The sequence below is a fragment of the Phalaenopsis equestris genome, unplaced genomic scaffold (assembly GCF_001263595.1).
Source record: "Phalaenopsis equestris unplaced genomic scaffold, ASM126359v1 Scaffold000532, whole genome shotgun sequence".
Lineage (NCBI taxonomy): Eukaryota > Viridiplantae > Streptophyta > Magnoliopsida > Asparagales > Orchidaceae > Phalaenopsis > Phalaenopsis equestris.
Window position 1 is genome coordinate 40,803 of NW_018164972.1, and position 19,055 is coordinate 59,857.

At 38.0% G+C, this 19,055-nt stretch overlaps 2 protein-coding genes across 2 annotated transcripts in view; both read right to left on the bottom strand.

Moving 5' to 3' along the window:
• LOC110028831 (dihydroxy-acid dehydratase, chloroplastic-like) overlaps positions 1 to 12,330 on the bottom strand; it is a 14,017-nt gene extending 1,687 nt beyond the window's left edge. The window contains exons 1-9 of the mRNA XM_020730839.1: positions 11,701 to 12,330; positions 5,338 to 5,409; positions 5,043 to 5,074; positions 2,144 to 2,284; positions 1,206 to 1,317; positions 740 to 809; positions 606 to 664; positions 148 to 342; positions 7 to 57 (exon numbers count right to left, since the gene is read on the bottom strand). Coding sequence (XP_020586498.1) covers positions 7 to 57; positions 148 to 342; positions 606 to 664; positions 740 to 809; positions 1,206 to 1,317; positions 2,144 to 2,284; positions 5,043 to 5,074; positions 5,338 to 5,409; positions 11,701 to 12,216 — 1,248 coding nt within the window. The 5' untranslated portion in view covers positions 12,217 to 12,330. The remainder of the gene's footprint in view (positions 1 to 6; positions 58 to 147; positions 343 to 605; positions 665 to 739; positions 810 to 1,205; positions 1,318 to 2,143; positions 2,285 to 5,042; positions 5,075 to 5,337; positions 5,410 to 11,700) is intronic.
• Positions 12,331 to 12,671: 341 nt separating this feature from the next.
• Positions 12,672 to 13,517, bottom strand: LOC110028832. Its single transcript, XM_020730840.1, has 3 exons — positions 13,023 to 13,517; positions 12,805 to 12,936; positions 12,672 to 12,704 (listed from the first exon to the last, which is right to left on the bottom strand). The coding sequence occupies exons 1-3, from the start codon at positions 13,437 to 13,439 to the stop codon at positions 12,672 to 12,674; spliced, it is 582 nt and encodes a 193-aa protein (XP_020586499.1). The 5' UTR covers positions 13,440 to 13,517.
• Positions 13,518 to 19,055: the final 5,538 nt, after the last annotated feature.

Here is a 19,055-nt window from a genome sequence, read left to right on the forward strand (position 1 = left end):
TTCATGCATTCCTGGACCACCCTTCGGCCCCTCTCCTCTTTTAACAACTACTTTGCCCTGGAAAACAGAAGAAGAACATCAGTAATCAGAAGATTCCCAAATACATTTGAAACTTAGAGAAAGCCAACTTAAATCAGAATTTGAGACCTTAAAGTTCATAGGATTTTCAGAAATAGCTGCAATCATGGATTCCTCTCCTTCGAAAACAAGAGCGGGACCGAAAAAATATAATCCTTCTTTGCCAGTAATTTTAGCAACAGATCCATCTGGAGCAAGATTCCCATACAGTATTTGAATATGCCCACTTGCTTTGATGGGGTTCCCAACGGGACGTATTATTTGCTGAAAACCAAAAACATAAAGCAAGATTTACATATATAACACTCCAATCTTACGTGCTTACATATCTAACACCTAAACATTAATTTTTTACATACAAGATACCTTACCTACGCACGAAAAAATGTATTTAAATTTTTATGCAAAAAGAAGAATTTTGGTGATATTAATGTAAAGTAGTAAAGTTTAGGTGTTATATACATGTAAAAAGTATGATTTCAAATGAAGAACATTAGGAACAACAATAGAAAGAGCCAACAAAATACCTGCCCTTCTGCTAAAGAGGGAACAAACTTCATGTTTTCTTCAAGAGTCTTCCCCGTGACTGCGATAAAGGCACTTTATTATGATGTAATATTAAAATGATAAGCACATATTTCAAAAATATCATTGCACGTACCAGTAATACAATCTCCATCCAAAAATCCTTCTTCTAAGAGGTAACGAATCACCGCAGGTGTTCCCCCGATCTGAAAGAATGATGTCAGGTTACAGCTTACATGTAAAAAAAAAAAAGAAAATTTACATACCCAGCACTCAATTCCTAAAAATTTACATATCCCGCACCTATAATTTCACATTTACATAGACAGCATTTTGGTGCCTTAAACCCATGCATGAAAGGGTGTATTTCACTTAAAAAAATGGTAATATTGCTATTTTTTATGTGATATTAAATACTTGAATGCTATGTGTATAGGTATGTAAGTTTATGTATGAGATATATAAATAAAAATCGTGTGCTATTTTACGTAAATCCGCAAAAAAAAAAAAAAACAAAAAAATTCTTCGTTGACAAAAAATTCATATTTGAAAATGAATAAACAAAATCATAGAAAAGTAAGATAAGGAAACATTTCAGCTACCTTGTGCAAGTCTTCCATTACATATTTACTACTAGGCTTGAGATCAGCAAGGAAAGGAACTGCATCACTGACCTTCTGAAAATCATCAAGAGTCAAATGCAAACCTACAGACCTACAAAAGAAACCATGAACAAGAGAAACTGTATTTGATAAACTATAATTTATTTAACATCTAATATTTTTGGAGGGATTAGAATATGCTAAAAAATGAAAAATCGTTGAAAAAAAAAATTAAATAAGAAAAGAAAAATGAACAAGAAAATATTGAATAAATATGTTTACTCATGTTTCCTCAAATCACTTTTCTTTTCTATCCAGACCGACTCAAAAATTCTACCAACAAGTTCCTAAAAAACTAGTTAAATTTATAATTTCCCAAAATTTCATGTTCGGGCGGCCTATCATGGTTCTAATTATACCTTTTCGAGGGTGTAATTATTTAGATTGTGGCACAAAGTTGGCTTTTTTTTTGGCACTCTGGACCATGCTCTAAGCCAAATTTGATCTCAAAATCATAATTGCACCAACATGATAGTGCCTAAAAATCCTTTAAACATGTAAATAATTACGTAAAATGCACAAAGATACAACCTGCAAATATTAAGTACATATGTGGAATAATGCTAAAAAAGCCAAACTATTATAAACAAAGAGCGAATCCACTTACACAGATAGCACTTTGGTGCTTTAAACCTATGCATGAAAAATGTATTTTAGTTTTAAAAAATGGTAACAATGCTTTTGATGTGATATTAAAGTTCAGTGTTATGCGTGTAAAGATGAAATTTTAGGTGCGACATAAGTAAATATATTAGAATTGTGTGCTATGTGTGTAAATGTCCCTAGAAGGAAATATGAAGTTAAAGATGGATAGACATTCCCCCAAAGTATTTAACTTACAAGAGCACTTCACAACAATATATAGGAAGGGGCAGTACCTGTAGGGGAGTGTCATACCCATCGTTTCGATAGCAGAAGCCATGGTATTTGCAGCATACATGCCACCACAAGCCCCAGCTCCAGGGCATGAATTATAATTACGCAAAACAGTCATTCTATCGTCATCGGTGATCAAACCACTGACATATTCGCCATAGCACTAGAAACAATCTCAACAAAAGGCAAAAGAACATGTCACATAGAATGAATTTTTAACATGAGGAAAAACACAAGTAAAATTGAAACAAAATAAAAGCTTTTAGTTGAAACAATTTCCTAATGACTTCGAGATGAAATACAAGCAAGTTGAACATAACTAATGAAATAGCTATCAGCACCTGAAAACCAAGGATCTATGTTCCATAAAGATTGTTAACTGGAAAATCAGATGGTAAAAATTAATGAGGCGAACTTAAATATGTGAGTTTGATGCATGCAGTACATACAGTACCTTAGGTGGTATATAATGTCATAAAAGCAATCTCAACGACTATGAAACTAAAAATGTATTCTACAAGTCTAATCCATTTCTAAAGATATTCAGGGTCGCTCGAAGGGAATTTATCGCTGAAATGTGTCTGCTTTGTTGAAAGCGCAAATATCACTAAAAGCCATTATTTGATGTGTTCTCTTCCTATTGGCTATTTGATGTGTTCTCTTCCTATTGGCTCTTTGTTTCGTCTGAGTCACTCTACTTATGCCAACTTCAGTCATTTAGCCAATAAATTTGATATTCTATAAATGGAAAGAAAAGAATGAACTATGTCAAAGTATGATGAAATTTTTAAAAATATGAAAAATTAAATATTGATTGTATTAAAAGTACTTGTGATCTAATAGTTTCGATTACAACGAGATAACATTAAGCATAAACCTTGAGCATATATCATTTGTACTGATTATGAAGATACTTTCGAACAACATTCAAAGTAAGGTGCCTTGGCGCTTTTTTTTTTTCACATATGAACTTGTTCTAATGAAAAACATATATTGAAATAAGTGGAAAGTTAAGACAATAAAATTATCAAAAAGAAAACTTGAAATTAGCAGGCTTAAAACTTATATGATATTAATTTTAATTGCTATAACGTTAAAAATTATCAAATAATATGTTTAGAAGTTAAAGTGATACTTGTGTTTGACAAATTTAAATATCTTATATCTATTATACATAAGAAAAGAATATTAATAAGAATATGACTTCTAAAATTAAGGCTAAATCATTAAAATGAAAAAGTGCCTCCAAGGCATTATACAACAAAAGAATTGCACTTAGATTTGAAGGCAAATGTTATAAAATAACAATTAGGCTGACAAATTTTTATGAGATTGAATGTTAGGCAGTAACAAAACTTTAGCAAAGTTGAACATAGCAACAAGTAAATAAATAATAATGGACATGTAGCAAAGCTATGACCGAAAATTGATTATATCAAATAGGCAGAGAGAATATCAACAACTGAAAACATGGTAGTGGGATATATATATATATATATATTGACACTTACAATCAAGAGTAACAAATGCACTAATAAGATGGAGAGATAAAATTAAAATAAAATTATTGGAAGAGATAGTGGTAAGAGCAAAAGCAATATAGATAAAAGATTTTTCAAATAATTTGCATATAATAACTTTTAAGAACTCGCTTCAAAGTAAGCAATAACAAATGGGGAACATGAATTCATATAGACAGTCTCAAATAGCTGGGATAAAGCTAATGAGGGTTATCACCAACTCGCACATGATTATGATCATTTCTTGTACGGAAATTTGAACAAATTACACAATGGTCAGTGCCTTGAAACTAGTGCAATATGCAAACTATTATAGTCCATGAATAACTTAACATTCATTAAAACAAACCTTATTTATCTTTAGTTAGAACTGAACAAGCTTTACCACATCTTTAAAGTTCAATATGTTAATGCAAAAGAGGAAAATTGGCCTGTTAATTTTTTTAGATTCGTGAATATGCATATTTATTATTTAACAAGAACCTCGCATGGAGCTTAATAAAATACAAATTTAATCCAAATTTAATTACTTTTTGACGACTTATTCAAACTTACATGTATATATTTTTTTATATTCTATGCACTTCAAATGTTCTATATATTATTAGTAACATAAGTAGGATGAGAATATTAGTTATAATGGTAGATAAAAAATAGAATTTTCTTTTTATAAATTAAAAATAAGTACAAAATTGATGGATATAATGAAAATCAAACTTTATTATTCATAAATTTTATGATTTACGACTTAATGAATGATGCTGAGTAAATCATTGCCAATTTTAATTAAAAAACACAAATGCTTTTATTTTTAATAACAAGACTATTTTTTGAATTACTAACATCCTACAAAAAGTTAGAATCAATAAAACATTGATTTTGACTAAAACTCGATAATATAATTAATAGACACCTTTGAACAAGAGTTAAAAAATTAAGTCATGTTCAGCATCAGCTATACCAAATAAGAAAAAAAATAAATGAGCTTAAACACCATAGTACTTGGCTCGATTCGGTTCATTTACATCCTTACTTAAAATGTTTGAGTACTAACATACTATAGTAAAACAAAGTGAAATGGTTGAAAATGTTTAATGGTTATATTATGGGATTAAATGAAGTAGAAGACCAACATCATAGTGCAGTACAATCCATCCAAGTATTTCCATGGATGAAAATTATTCCTGAACAAGCATTAGTAATGGACCAAAAAAGGAAGAGCAGAAAATCATAATAATACACAAAATGAGGTGATTTAATATGCTATATAATGAAACAAATATAATTCATCGTCATAAAACCCCAAAAAATATAAAAATGAAGAAGCTAGAAAGTAGCTTTTTGTGACAAAAAATGTACTCCATACCTGAAATGCAGATACTATATCAAATGTTTTTCCATTGTAATGCCAGGCTGCATGCATAAAAACATGATATTTAATTTCTATTAATGTCAATTGGCAGTAAGTAACGAATAATTAGGATCTTTGTAGTCATGAAATGTACATAGCTACACAAATTTGAGAAACACAAACTATTAAAGTTTTAATTTCATCGCACCAAAAGTTTAGTAGTACTTTTACATGCATAAGTCAACCAAAAAAAATCTGTCTAAAGAAATAAACAAAATCAGGTTTGATCATCCATAAGATTTTTTAAATATAAATTCAATCTGACCTTTATCGTTCCACCATATATCATGAGACTAGGTCGATTGAGCCGTCCCATTGCCATAATTGTACCAGACATCTAAAAAATAAATGTCACATCAGTCTAGATAGTAGGAGATTTGCGTAAAGGTTAAAAACATCAAAAGCAATCAATTTCTATCTTAATAAATTTTTACACCAAATGTTGCTACAAGTAATCTTCACATTGCTCATTGCATAGGTGATTATGACCCTAGTGGACCCCACCCCTCCCTTTCCTTCTTCTGCGGCTCTCCATGTTCACCCCACTCCTGCCTGTCGCCAAGACTGGCCCGCGTGTAGGCCGGTTATGCTATCTTTAGCCGGTCCAGGGATGATTGACTATATAGGCGTAACATTACTTCCCTCCTAAAAAGACACCTTATCCTCAAGGTGGAATGATGGAAACTGCTCGTGGATCACCTCGTAAGCTCTCATGTTGCTTCATAACATGGCAGCCCCTTCCATTTGACCAATACCTCTTTTGCTCCCCCTACTCCTCGATGCACTCTTTCGATCTCTAATGCCTCTAAAATCACCTCCAAGTCTTTTGTTCACATAGACGATAGTGTAGGTGAGGGTGTATGATCTCCAATCGCACGCCTCAGTTGTGACACATGGAAGACCGAGTGTAGTGTGGATGACGATGGTAACTTCAAACTAGAAGACACTTCCATAATATCGTGGTGAAAGTTTCTTGTTCCTCCTTCTGGCTCATGCCTTCTGTCGATAGGGCCTCAACTTCAAATAGATCATGTCCGCTGGTTCAAACTGCATCTCTCTATTGTGCTCATATGCTTTCCTCTTCATGTTGTGGTGAGCTCTCAATAAATGCCCCTTGAGCTCTGCTAATATCCTGTCTCTCTCCTTGGTGAGCTCTCAGTAAATGCCCCTTGAGCTCTGCTAATATCCTGTCCCTCTCCTCCAAGTACTGATTTGTGCTAGATACTGGTGTGGCGTCATGCCCATAATGTACCAAGTGAGATGGATCCCGCCAATAAAATATCTTAAAAAGGGCAGCTTGTGATGCGGTGTGGTACGTGTTATACCAATATTCAACCCATGCAATCCACTTGGTCGATAGCTTTGGCGTATCAGAAACAAAAAAAATGCAGGTATGTCTCCACACTCCTGTTGACCACCTCCGTCAGTCCATCACTCTGGGGTGATATGCAGTGCTCCTCTTAAGGATTGTCCCTTGCAACCTGAATAGTTCTTTCCGGAAGTAGCCGAGGAATACCTTGTTTCTATCTGAAACAATTGATTATAATACTCCATGCAAACATCAAACTTCCCTGATAAACACCACCGCGACTGAGATTGTCGATACTTACTCAAGCGATCTACGACCACCATGATCACTGTGAATCCTTCTGACTGTGGCAATCCCTCGATGAAATCCATCATCACTTCTTCCCAAACCTTCCGTAGCAATGCTAATGGTTATAGTAACACTCTTGGTGTCGTGGTCAAGTGCTTGTGTCGCTGACATATGTTGCATTGTGTCACCATATCCCCGACAACTTTTTGATTTGGAAAATAATTTATACTATGCATCCCAACCCAATAAAATTCTACCACCATATGATTGTAGGTCTTCTGCACCCCTGAATGTCACTCGATCGCACTGCCATGAAACTCTTGCAATAATCTGAGAATAGACTCTGATGACTTGGATCACATGAATTGCCCCTGGTGGAGCAGCAGTCGTCTCCTCAATGCATATCCTGGATGATTGTTTGGATCTTGTAGTAATTCAGCTTTAATCTTTCTCATCTCCTCATCCTTTTCGCTCTCTTGCGCCATGGCTTCCCCACCTAGGACCAAATGTACCGATAGGGCCGTCAATTGAGGTTCCTCCACCTTTCTCGACAGTGTGTCAGCTATCTTGTTCTCCAATCCTGGTCGATACTAAATCTCAAAATCATACCCGAGTAGCTTGAATAGCCATCCTTGATGCTCCTCAGTCACCATCTACTGTTCAAAAAGATACTTTAAACTCCTCTAATCTATCCTGACTAAAAAATGTTGCTCCAATGTGTAAGGCCGCCAGTTCTGAATGGCCAAGATGATGGTCATCAATTCTTGTTCATATACTGACTTTAGCATCACCTTGCCCGTCAGAACCTAACAAAAGTAGGCAATCGGTCGTTGATCCTTCATGAACATTGCTCCCAATCCGTATCTTGACGAATCCGTCTCCACTACAAATGGTTTACTGAAATTTGGAAGTGCTAATATTCGTACGCTAGCCATGACCCTCTTCAGATGCTCAAATGCATGTGTTGTTCCTTCCCCCCAATTTAATTTATATTTCTTCAATTGCTCCATCAATGGTCATGCTATCGTGTCATATCCTCTCACGAGCTTCTGGTAGTAACCTGTGAGTCCTAAGAATCCTCTCGATTCTTTCAAATTTCTTGGTAAGGGTCAATCAACCATAGCCTCAATCTTATACTTATCCATTGCTACCCTCAACCTGGTCACTAGATGCCCTAGGTACTCCACCCATAACTGAGCAAAAGAGCATTTCTTCAAGCTAGCATACAACTAGTGTTCCTTAAAAATCTTAAGGACAGTCCTCAAGCGTCCCACGTGCTCTGTCTCTGTACAACTATAGATCAGAATATCATAAAAAAAAACTGAATTAATTTCTGGAGATAAGGTTGAAAAACCCTATTCATGAGAGATTGAAATATCGTCAAGGTATTGGTGAGGCCAAACGACATCAACAAAAACTCATAATGTCCTTCATATGTCTTGAATGTTGTCTTGTGCACATCCATTGGATTCATCCTGATCTGACAGTATTTTTGAGAAAATGACTGCCCCATATAGCTCATCTAGCAACTCATCAATCACAAGAATATAAAATTTGTCCAACACCATTTCCTTGTTCAAAGTATAGCAGTCCATGCAGAATCTCCAACTACCATCTTTTTTCTTCACCAACAAGACGAGATCGGAAAAATAACTCACATTAGGCCTGATAATCCCAACCTCAAGCATCTCGCAGATCAACTTCTCTATCTCATTTTCCTGAATCTGGGATACATGTATGGTCTGATGTTGATGGGAGCTCCTTCAATGTAATAGCATGCTCTTGCTCCCTATGAGATGGTAATCCGCTTGGCTACTGGAAAACATCAGTAACTGCTGTAGGAGTTGTTGGATCCCTTATGGAAACTCTGTCAACTCTGAATCTTGAACCTCCTCGATGCTCTGCAACTCCACCAAGTAACACAGTCTTGCTCCCCGAATCGAATTGACAATGATTTTGCATAAGCTTGCATCTCCTCTCAACACCACCTTCCTAACCTCCACTGGGAATCCCATCATCAAGGACTTCCAATCCACATTCATCTCTCTAAACGTTCGCAACCACTTCATCCCTAGAATCACATATTTGCTGCCCAAATCTAAAGGAAGTCTTTCACCATTTGCAGGTCATGTAGTATCAAAATCAACCCCTTGCAAATTCCTTGACTTCTCTCCACCTCCCCTTTCCCATCATGACGCCAAAGCCCTCAGTAGTCACCAGTTTCAACCCTAACTTCTCCACAACCTGATTTACGAAAAAGTTATGTGTGGCTCGGTTATCCACCAACACTACAATCGGTTGTTTCCCGATCCATCCCCTCATCTTCTTGGTGTGATTCGGGGGTAAATCCCACCACCGAATTAAGGGACACCTCTGCCACATCCAAATGCAAGTGCTCCTCCGTTGCTTCCTCTTCTGATTCCTGAATCTCTGTATCCTCCTACTGAAATAAAAAAGCCTAAAGAGCGCGCTCCTTATAATAGTGTCCTAGAAAGTATTCCTCGTCACTGTGGTAACACAATCATGACTCTTTTGTCCTGCACTTTTGCATCTGTGAGGCATTTGAAATTACTCCCGGACCAGGGTTTTGTACTCTTCTCCTTTAGTATCTCTTTCTGAAATGACATCGTCTGAGTCATCGGTGTTGTGGCTGCCAGGGTGCTCTTGTAGAATCTCTTGGTGTTCTCGCATTTGTCGGTCTCCTTCACTTGTTTTTTATTCTCAGACCAGCTCCATCATTTCCTTCAATCCACACAGTCTCAAGGGATGGATGGTTGCTCTTATGTTGGGCTTTAGATCTTTCAAAAAGTTCCCTTTCAGTCTTGATGCAGAAATCCCCCTTAACCTTCCTAACAAGAGCTTAAACTTCTCTTAATACTCCATAATCGTCCCCTCCAGAGTTAAAACATAGAATTGTTCATGTAAGACTCCTTCCCAAATGCCTCAAAAAAATTCCAACAAGCAATCCTTAAAACCTCCCAATGAGTGTATTAAATACCTTGCGGTCTTGCCTCCATCCACTGGAACCACGCTAAAGCCTTCCATTCTAAACATAATCCCAATGTCATGAGCTTCTCTTCCTCAGTCAATCTGTTGATCACGAAGCATCGCTCCACCTAATACACTCATCCATGTGCATCCTCCCCTTCGAAGGTTGGCATCTTCAGTTTCCTGACCCTTGCATCTTAAGCCCAACCTCCTATTCCTCTGGTATTTCCCCTCATCTGTCTAAGCTAAAACTCCCTCCTTCGGTCATAAGCATATCCCGCTCCATAATCCCTCTTTCCTTCATCCTGCTCTTTTGTGCCCCTTACACTATCTCTCCTCCAATTTTCGAGTCTTCCCTCTATGTCAAAAGTTTCCACTACCCCTCTTGGAGTCCTAGAGGAAAGATATTGTAGGTAGATGAGGTTTTCTTCGTTGTCTTCGCTCGATCTCCTTACCTTTTGACCAAGTCAAGGATTCTCTGATCAACCCCTTATTAGAATTAGCAACTAGAGCGATTGGTATGGTCTTGGCTTGCATCTCCATAAACTTTTTCATCATCTCTTGCATTTCTCCTATGCTTTCAAATCCATCATCCATTCAACTTTCAATGGAAACTTGTGCTCCATATTGACAAACCTCTCTTCCATTCCTAATTTGATTTGCCCTGCCTCGCCTTCTAGCACATCAACTTTATTTGTTGTCATCACACCGAGATCTATGATCTGATACCAATCTGATACGTCTCAGCACCAAAATTAGGAAACAAACCACAATGAAATCACAAGAGATAGGTGGAAAAAACACAAATAAGGTTTGCTCTTACAACAATCAAAGGAAAACAAATAAGATACAAGGCTAATCTACTATTCAAGAGGTAGATCATCTTTCCCAAACACTATACGTCGCTACAAACACCATAAGAAAAAAAGAAAACAACAGCCATAACAAAACATGCATAAAAAAAATAAACCCTAGGTTCTCCCCTTAATAGAATTCCTACCAAGCATTTCAAAAAATTTCTTCCTACCTTTCCCTCCAAATTCCATTAATTTCTCCTCCTTGCACACGTGATTACGGTCCTAGTGGACCCCACCCCTCCCTTTCCTTCTTCTACAGCTCTCCCTGTTTGCCTCACTCCTATCTGTCGCCAAGACTGGCCCACCTGTGGGCCGGTTATGATATCTTCAGCCGGTCCAAGCCCTTTTTCTGATTAAAGTATACATGTACTGAGGGCTAAGGGCTAGTGGCCCTTTTTCTGATTTAAAGTATCCTCAAGTGATAGGATCTCACCTTTGGAGCTATATTCAAGCATAGCATTAAATAACAATTAGTCAAAATTGAGTTAATTAAATCAATTAACAATCGATTGATTATTCGTATTACAATTTTTTAAACTAGTACTCCATGTCAAATAAAAATAAATTAATCTTACTAAGAGGGCATTAGTATGGCAAAATATAGACTCACATGTAAAGTAGGACAACAATATATCAATTGATTATTATAAAATCAGATAAGCCATGCTTCCATGAAAGCCCGCAAAGCGCAAATAACATTAAGATTTGACTCAGGCAAAACAAACACACAAAATCAAATCAATGAAACTCACCTCTTTAACTCTTTCAAACATTCACGTCAAAACAAGATAGTGCGGTGCAAATTAAAAAAAGAGATAATTATATACAGAACACCCGAAATATTGATATTAACAAATCAAGCACCGGGTGATTTTTTAAACTATAAAACTGATGCATTCATGCAAGCGGGTTGGATGTTTATCATAAATTATGAAATTTGAGTGAGAATTTGAAAATTAGATGAAAAACATAGGTTAGGTTTTATCATCAATTTCATTTATTCATTAAAAAAAAATGAAATAAATGCTAGAAAGCAAAATGAACGCAGTCAGCTAAAGCATAAAGCTTGCATTTTTACCATCCAACGCCAATCAACAAAATCATTTTAACTTGAACAATCCAAATCCGCAACCCAATCTCAAGGCTAAACAAACAGACATAAGAATTGAAGATGCAAAAATCTCACATTTTTATCACACCCCGGAATCGAAATATTGGCATCATACCACTGCGCCGCCATGACGCTCTCAATGCTGTCCGCAATCAGATCCCTCGACTGCAAACTATAGCACATTCCTCTTGTTCCCATTGATATAGCATCACTTACACCAATAGTATTGAATCGAAACGGGAACATTCCCGCCTCTCTCACCCCGTCCTTAACCGCCGCAGCAAGCTGCATCAGATGCATGTTGCAGGTGTTTCCCTCGTACCAAACTGAGGAGATCCCCACCTGCGGCTTCTTCATATCGTTGTCGGAGAGCCCAACGCCATAGAGCACGGCCTGAGATCCGCCCTGGGATTTGGGCTCGGTGATGCGGGAGCTGTAGCGGTTTAGCTTGGGTAAGAGATCTGACTTAGGCGGCGGCTGAGGTGTTTCGATCTCTTGGGTGCGAGCGCGGATGAGGAGAGGACGGCGAGGAAGAGTGTAGGGGGATCGGGTGGTGGAGATAAAGGGGGCCGTTAATGTTAAAGATAGCATTTTGGAGGAGGAGAAGGTGGCGGAGGTGGAGCTGCGAGACGGGGAGCAGATGGAAGGAGGGTTTAGGGTTTTTGGAGGGAAGAAAGGATGAAGAGGAAGCCGTCGATGGTCAACAAAGACCAGAGAGAGTATTCTTGGGTACTCTCCAAGATGTAATTAACCAAGTGGGATATGTCCCCTTTAGAGAGAGTATTCTTGGGTACTCCCCAAGATGTAATTAACCAAGTGGGATATGTCCCCTTGGGAGTGCTCTTGACCCCAGAACAGACACCTACACCTGAATCTCTGGTTATGGGTAGTCTATGTAGGTATTCTTTCGTGGATATCGGTTTAAGGCGTTTTCGCCTGATCTTATTTGGGCGAACACTCTTAACTTATCCCTACGAGGTTTACCGCACGTAGACTCTCCACGTTTTGTGTTTTCTCTTGTTTGTCGCATTGCCGTATGTCCCTTTTTATTCGGTTTCTCTCCTCTTTGAATCATTGATCTAATTCGGGAGGGAGATTTATTCAAATGGGGGGAAGTATACGACGATCGACAAGCTGGCGACTCCTTTTAAAATAAAAGAGAGAAAAACAAATGAAAACATCTAGCAACCTCGCCACATCGGGATCAGAAACCTTCTGAACCCTAACACCAACCACCTTAGTAGCAACAACATAGATTGAATCCTTGTCTGATTCAACTCCTCTAAGTTTTAGCCTCGAGGCATCAAAGGCCTTAAAAGAGTATCAAACAAAATAAATAAATAATAGAATTCCTAACTAAAAAGAACGACAAATTCAAAAAAAAACATCAGCTTTACCTTAACATCAATCGGCACGAGATCCAATCTTGCGTTGTTGTTTTGATAGTAAGCAGCGCCAGCACTAGCATTGCCGATTTCCCGAAGATGCTGAAGATAGTTATAGCCGTCGTCGGGTAACCCAAGCTCCAGGATTTCCTGTCTAACTTTATCCGAAAGCAAATTGGAAGCCGCGTGATTACTTGTGACGTGGGCAGAATGCCTCAGCAATGGCTGCGAGAAGCGCCCTTCGTCATCGGTGTCGCCAGGTGCATCGGCGAAGATGGAATCGTCATTATCTACTCCTTTCAATTCGGCTAGCTCGGCAGCGGCGCGATCGTTTCCACCATTATCGTCCTCGATGCCGGGCACGCTAAAAACGTTTTTGTCGACTGACAAATACGCGGTCGGATGATGGGGGAACACGAGCTTCGGCATATTCGGGAAAGTTAGATGTGTCACGTGCGAGAAGCTTGAAGGTTGCGGATTTCTTCTTATCGATGAATGACTTGTTCTTGCCCATCTTACACGTATTCTGGAGGTGCCCGGGCTTATAACCGGAGAAGGGGAAGATTGGTTGCCCGTTGAAGGCCGGCGCCGGGAAGGGGGTGTGCTGGTTTGGCGTTAGAGCCCGCGCTCGTGAGTGTTGAGAGAGATATTTATAGCCAGAGAAGAGTAAGATTGCTTATCGATGGAAGACCGGCGGGGTGAAGAGAGCGCCTCTTTGAGAAAGGAGTTAGGGTTGCGGGAAAAATATTAGGCTCTGTTTGGCACGGCTTCCTCTCTGCGGTGTTGTGGGACGCCGCGGTTTGGCACTGTTTGGCACGACGTTTTGCTCGCCGCTGCCGCGAATCTGGGCGAAACGCCGACCACGGGTGAGACCCTGCGGCCCACGTTACCGCTCTGCTTTTTACTCTCGTACCCCTAATTTCTCCTTCGTAAGTTCTCACACGTTCTGCCCTGCACCCCGCCAGGAAGAAGAAGTCGCATACTGCCGTCGGTGGAGCGGAGAAGGAAGATAACAGAGCGAGCGAGAAAGAGAGATCGACCTATCTTGTTCTCCCCATATTGAGCTCCCACCCCTCGAAACCCTAATTCGTTGATCGATCTGTGCATCCGTGTCTGCAGACGCGCAGTTTGAGACCAATTCGTTCCTCGCAAGGTTAGTATTTTTTGTCGATCCAGTCTTCCTTTGAAGGACGGGCGAATTTTTCTTGACTTATTTATGTGCACCTCATTTTTTTCAAGTTCGTTAGATTTTGGTTTTGTTTAAGATGCCTAATTTAATTTATTCATTATTTTTTATGGTTGTGGTTTTGGTTTGATGAGATCTCCGCGGATCTATTGCATAAGCTATCTCGATCGGTTGAATGATTAACAGTCAAAGTTCAATCAAAGTTAAAATTTAAATAAGGAACAATCAAAGTTCTTAAAATTGAATTAAATCAGGACTAAAATCACGACTACCAGAGTTCGCATGGAATATTTAGCTTTGTTATGCGTTATTTGTAAAAATAATTTATTAATTGAGTATTAAATGGTGTTATTTGATTATTTTACTTAGTTATTGTAATATATCATCGTGTTATTTGGTTTGGGGTTGAACTGTTATTAAAATATTCTCCTGCATTACTTGTTTTGAGGTTGTGTTATTCCAATAACATAGTGAAAATTGAAATAATATGGGTAATATGTCAAATGACATAGCCCCAAATTAAATAATGCAGGGAAATATTCCAATAACACCGCAAAATAATAAAATAACACCATATAATACCCGTATAACACATCATTTTTACAAATAATGCAGATGAAATATTCCCTTAACACGGTTGGATATTCTAATCAGAACGTAACTACGTTAAAAGTCATGATGTAATATTTTTCCAGGGTTGCGAGCACGTGTGCTCAAAGGTGAGAGATGCGTGATTTTATTATAGGGATTTCTTATTTTTTAAATAATATCTTATAATAGTTATTATTTAAATGTCTTCATGTGCTTACATGTGCATTAAATTATATTAACGTGTGTGTTTTTACAATGTAAATTCGACGTTTCAGATGCGCACGTACAGTTCATTTCATCATATGAGGTCATTTGGACAAATTCATTGGTGATCGGGACAATTTAAGCCAGTTTTGTGTGCTACGCGGCGAAAGATGTTTGTTAATTCGATTGAAGTTGTTCGACAAACAAAATGACGGTCGCTCTTCACTTCGGCGAGAACCAATGTCTAGCAAGACAATCTCTATGGCATGCCTCTCAACAGGCGTTGAAGAGTCTCCTTAAAACTTCTTCGATCTTTATAAGAACTCAACTTGAGTTTCAATATGTTGGTTTTAATCATTCAACTAAATGTTGAGGATTTGAAATCACACATATGAAACTACAATGAGTTAATAACTGCTTTGAATCTCTATATAGTACGGGTCTCAATACTAATCCTCTCGAAGAGTCAGCGGGGAAGTCGTATGACTAGATCATATAATCTAGATAGAGAAACAAACTTCATAAAAATGAGGTCAACAAGGACCAAACAATAAACAAGATAGATTGAAGCCTAACAACCAATGATCCCAGTCTGAGGAAGATAGGGGCGACAACTCCCATTACCAAGATAGTGTTGGATTGACCATATGTTGTGGAAAAATGACAACAGTAAAGGGAAAACTAAGAACGAGAAAAGTCGCAGAACAAAAAATAGTGAAACACACAGATTTACATGGTTCGGCAATTTGCATACGTCCACAGAGTTTTAGAGGATTTTATTAGCTTGAGAAATTATGTCGCCGAACGTCTCCACATTCATAAGAAAGAATTATCTCACTCGATCTAAACCGAGAGCTACACCGAGAAAGAAGCCTGGAATATCAATGCCTTGCCGGGTTGCCGACCTTCCCCTTTCCATGAACAAAAGTTGCATCTCATTTTATTCCCTCTTCTCGCATCTACTATCTCATCGAACAACATAACTAAAAAGGAAGCTTGGAATCTTACGAAAGGTAATTAATTCCTTCTTCTGCACTCATTAATGGAGCGGGGCCCTTCTTCCTTCTTTGTTCATGAAATTCCAGTGGGAATTAGGAAGAGGCGGCAAGCAGAAATGAGATATATGAAATACATGTAAAGTAAATTATATTAAATGCAATTTAATCAATTTTCAGATTTGTCGAAACAACCAAATTGAATTGAAATAGTGAATTAGGCTCCACAATACCCAATAATTCTCCCATTTGAAGATTGAGATATTGATTGCATCACTTATTGTCTGCACCGTCCTTTTCTCAAACATGATATCCTCCACCTCTACAACTCAAATCTCTGATCTTCATGTCAGAAAATCAACTGAAGCCCAGCACAACTTGAGTTTCTCAAGAGTAACACCCTTAGTTGACATATCAGCATCAACATAACATTGTACCTCCAAGCTCTTTCCTGTGTTACTTGTGTATCCGCTTACAACTTTCACTGCATGGACAATATACTATCTCTGCTGAAACCCATTTTCTATAAGTCTAGTCATGTACCTCTTACTACCATCAAGCGCAATCTTCACTCAGTACATCCACTTGTTGTGTAATGTCTTTTTCCTTGGTAGAATTTTTGTTAGCTCCCACTTTCTCGAATTTTCATCTTGCAAGATTTCTTCATAGCACTGTGGTTCTCTACTATCTTTCAGTACAATATTCAGTTTTTCTTTCTTTGGCGCTCTACCCCTTTTCAGAAAACTAACTTTCTTCTGTTTTCTCATAATGCACCTCTGACTCATGTGTCAACGTCTGGGTAAAGTTTTAGTCATATATAGTGTGTCAGTTTTCTTACCCCGAGTCAATACTAATGCTCCTTTAGTAACCTTTTAGGTACTACCTGATAACACTACTGAATGACTACCCTCATTGAGCTGTCCAACATAAATGAGGTTTTTTTTTCAACTCAGAAACGTGTTTGAATTTTTATAAAGTCAATTTGCTTTTATTAGAGAGTGCAATATCAACGTCCACGTTCAGAGTGTTTTCATCTGTCAAATATACATTCCCAAAGTTACATGCAACACCAGGAACGTGCATGACCTTTTGCAAAGTCAATTTGCTCTTGTTAGGGAGTGCAATATTAATGTCGCTTATCCCCACCACGTCTAGAGCTTTTTTCATCGGTCATATATACATTCTCAAAGTTACCTATAACATAGTTTCACAGTAACTCCCGATGGAAAGATGTATGGAAGGAAGCCCCTGAATCCAGTATTCAATCATTAACAGAAATGTGAACTGTCGGCAATAGCGCATCATGTACCTCTTCAATTACCACATTTGCGACATCATTCTCTTTATTCATAGGATTCCTACAAGTTATTTTTATGTGACCAGCCTTGCTATAATTACAGCAGGTTGTCTGCTGATCAGACTTTGATTTTTATCTTCCTCTGTTTAAGTTCTTGTTCTATGATCTCTCTCTGAAATCAACAATCAGTTCCGAACTCGATCCTAATGTCTGGTCATAATCTTTCATGTGCATCTGAGGAAAAATCAAATCACGAATATCATCATATTTCAGTTTGGATTTACCTACAAGACTGCTAACTGCCATCCTTATGGCTTCCCAGCTATTTGACAATGATGCCAACAATATCAACTCATGTATCTCATCTTCAAAATCAACTTCAACATACAACAATCGATTTGTGATATTATTGAAATCATTCAGATGTTGTGCAACAGATGTACATTCTGTCATCTTCAAATTGAACAACTTCTTCATCGAACGCAACTTGTCATTCGACGATGAATTTTCATACATACCAAATAAAACCGATATGAGATCTGCAGTAGTCCTCTCCTCGATGACATTGTGTGCAACAGACCTCGACATGGTTAGTCAAATAACACACAGAACTTGTCGATCCAACAAATTTCATTCTGCCTCGTCCATCTTTTCTCGCTTCTTTTCCAATACGCTTCTTTTCCAATAATTTTCCAATAACGGAAGATAAGCTTCTTCCCATAGAGGTAGTTCTTTACTTGCATCCTCCAATATGCAAAATTTGTGCCATTGAAATTTTCGATCCCCAATATCATCACTTCGTCTCTGTCTATCGTTCTTCATTTGATATGAACCAAATCTCTAATACTAATTGTTGTGAAAAACGACAGCAATAAAGGGAAAAATCAGATCGAGAAAAATCACAAAACAGAAAACAACAAAACACACAGATTTACGCGGTTCGACAAATTGCCTACGTCTACGAATTTGCATATGATTTTATTAACTTGAGAAATTACAGCGTCGAACACCTCGACGTTCACAATAAAAAATTCTGTGACTCTCTCTCCAAATCGAGAGCTACACCAAGGAAGAAGCCTCGAAAACCAATGCCTTGCACATTGAAGAAAAACCGGGTTGCCAATCTATTGAGAAAATTAGGGCGAAGAAAAATAGTAATCGACACAAATCCAGAAGAACACTAAGATTTAACGAGGTTCGGCAAAGATGCCTACGTCCTCGGGAGTAGAGCGGCGAGTTCCTTTCAATATTCAAAAAAGAGGTTACAGAATTCAGGGATACCTCCTGAGGTTACTAACAGGCCTATTTATAACCCTAGGAGTAAACTCTATGCACAATATGTAATTACAACATTACCTCTGTACCATACCGCGAGATTTTTCCCCCGCACCCCAACCCACGTAACTTCCCAATTTGGACAGATTCTTCTGACTGTCAAAAATAATTCCATGTCCTACAGTACCCTTCAAAAACCTGAAAATCCACTTGACTGCTTCCCAATGTCGCCTTCCAGGTTTAGCCATGTATTTGCAGACTTGACTAACAGCATGAGCCAAATCAGGACGAGTACATACCATAGCATACATCAAGTAGCCAACTGCACTGGCATATGGAACATTTGTCATGTCTTCAATTTCTGTATCCGTCTTAGGACACTGTTCTGAAGAAAGCTTAAAATGATTAGCCAAAGGAGTGCTTATAGGCTTTGCTTTGCTCATTTCAAACTCTTACAACACTTTCTCAACATAGCCTCGTTGAGATAAACATAATCG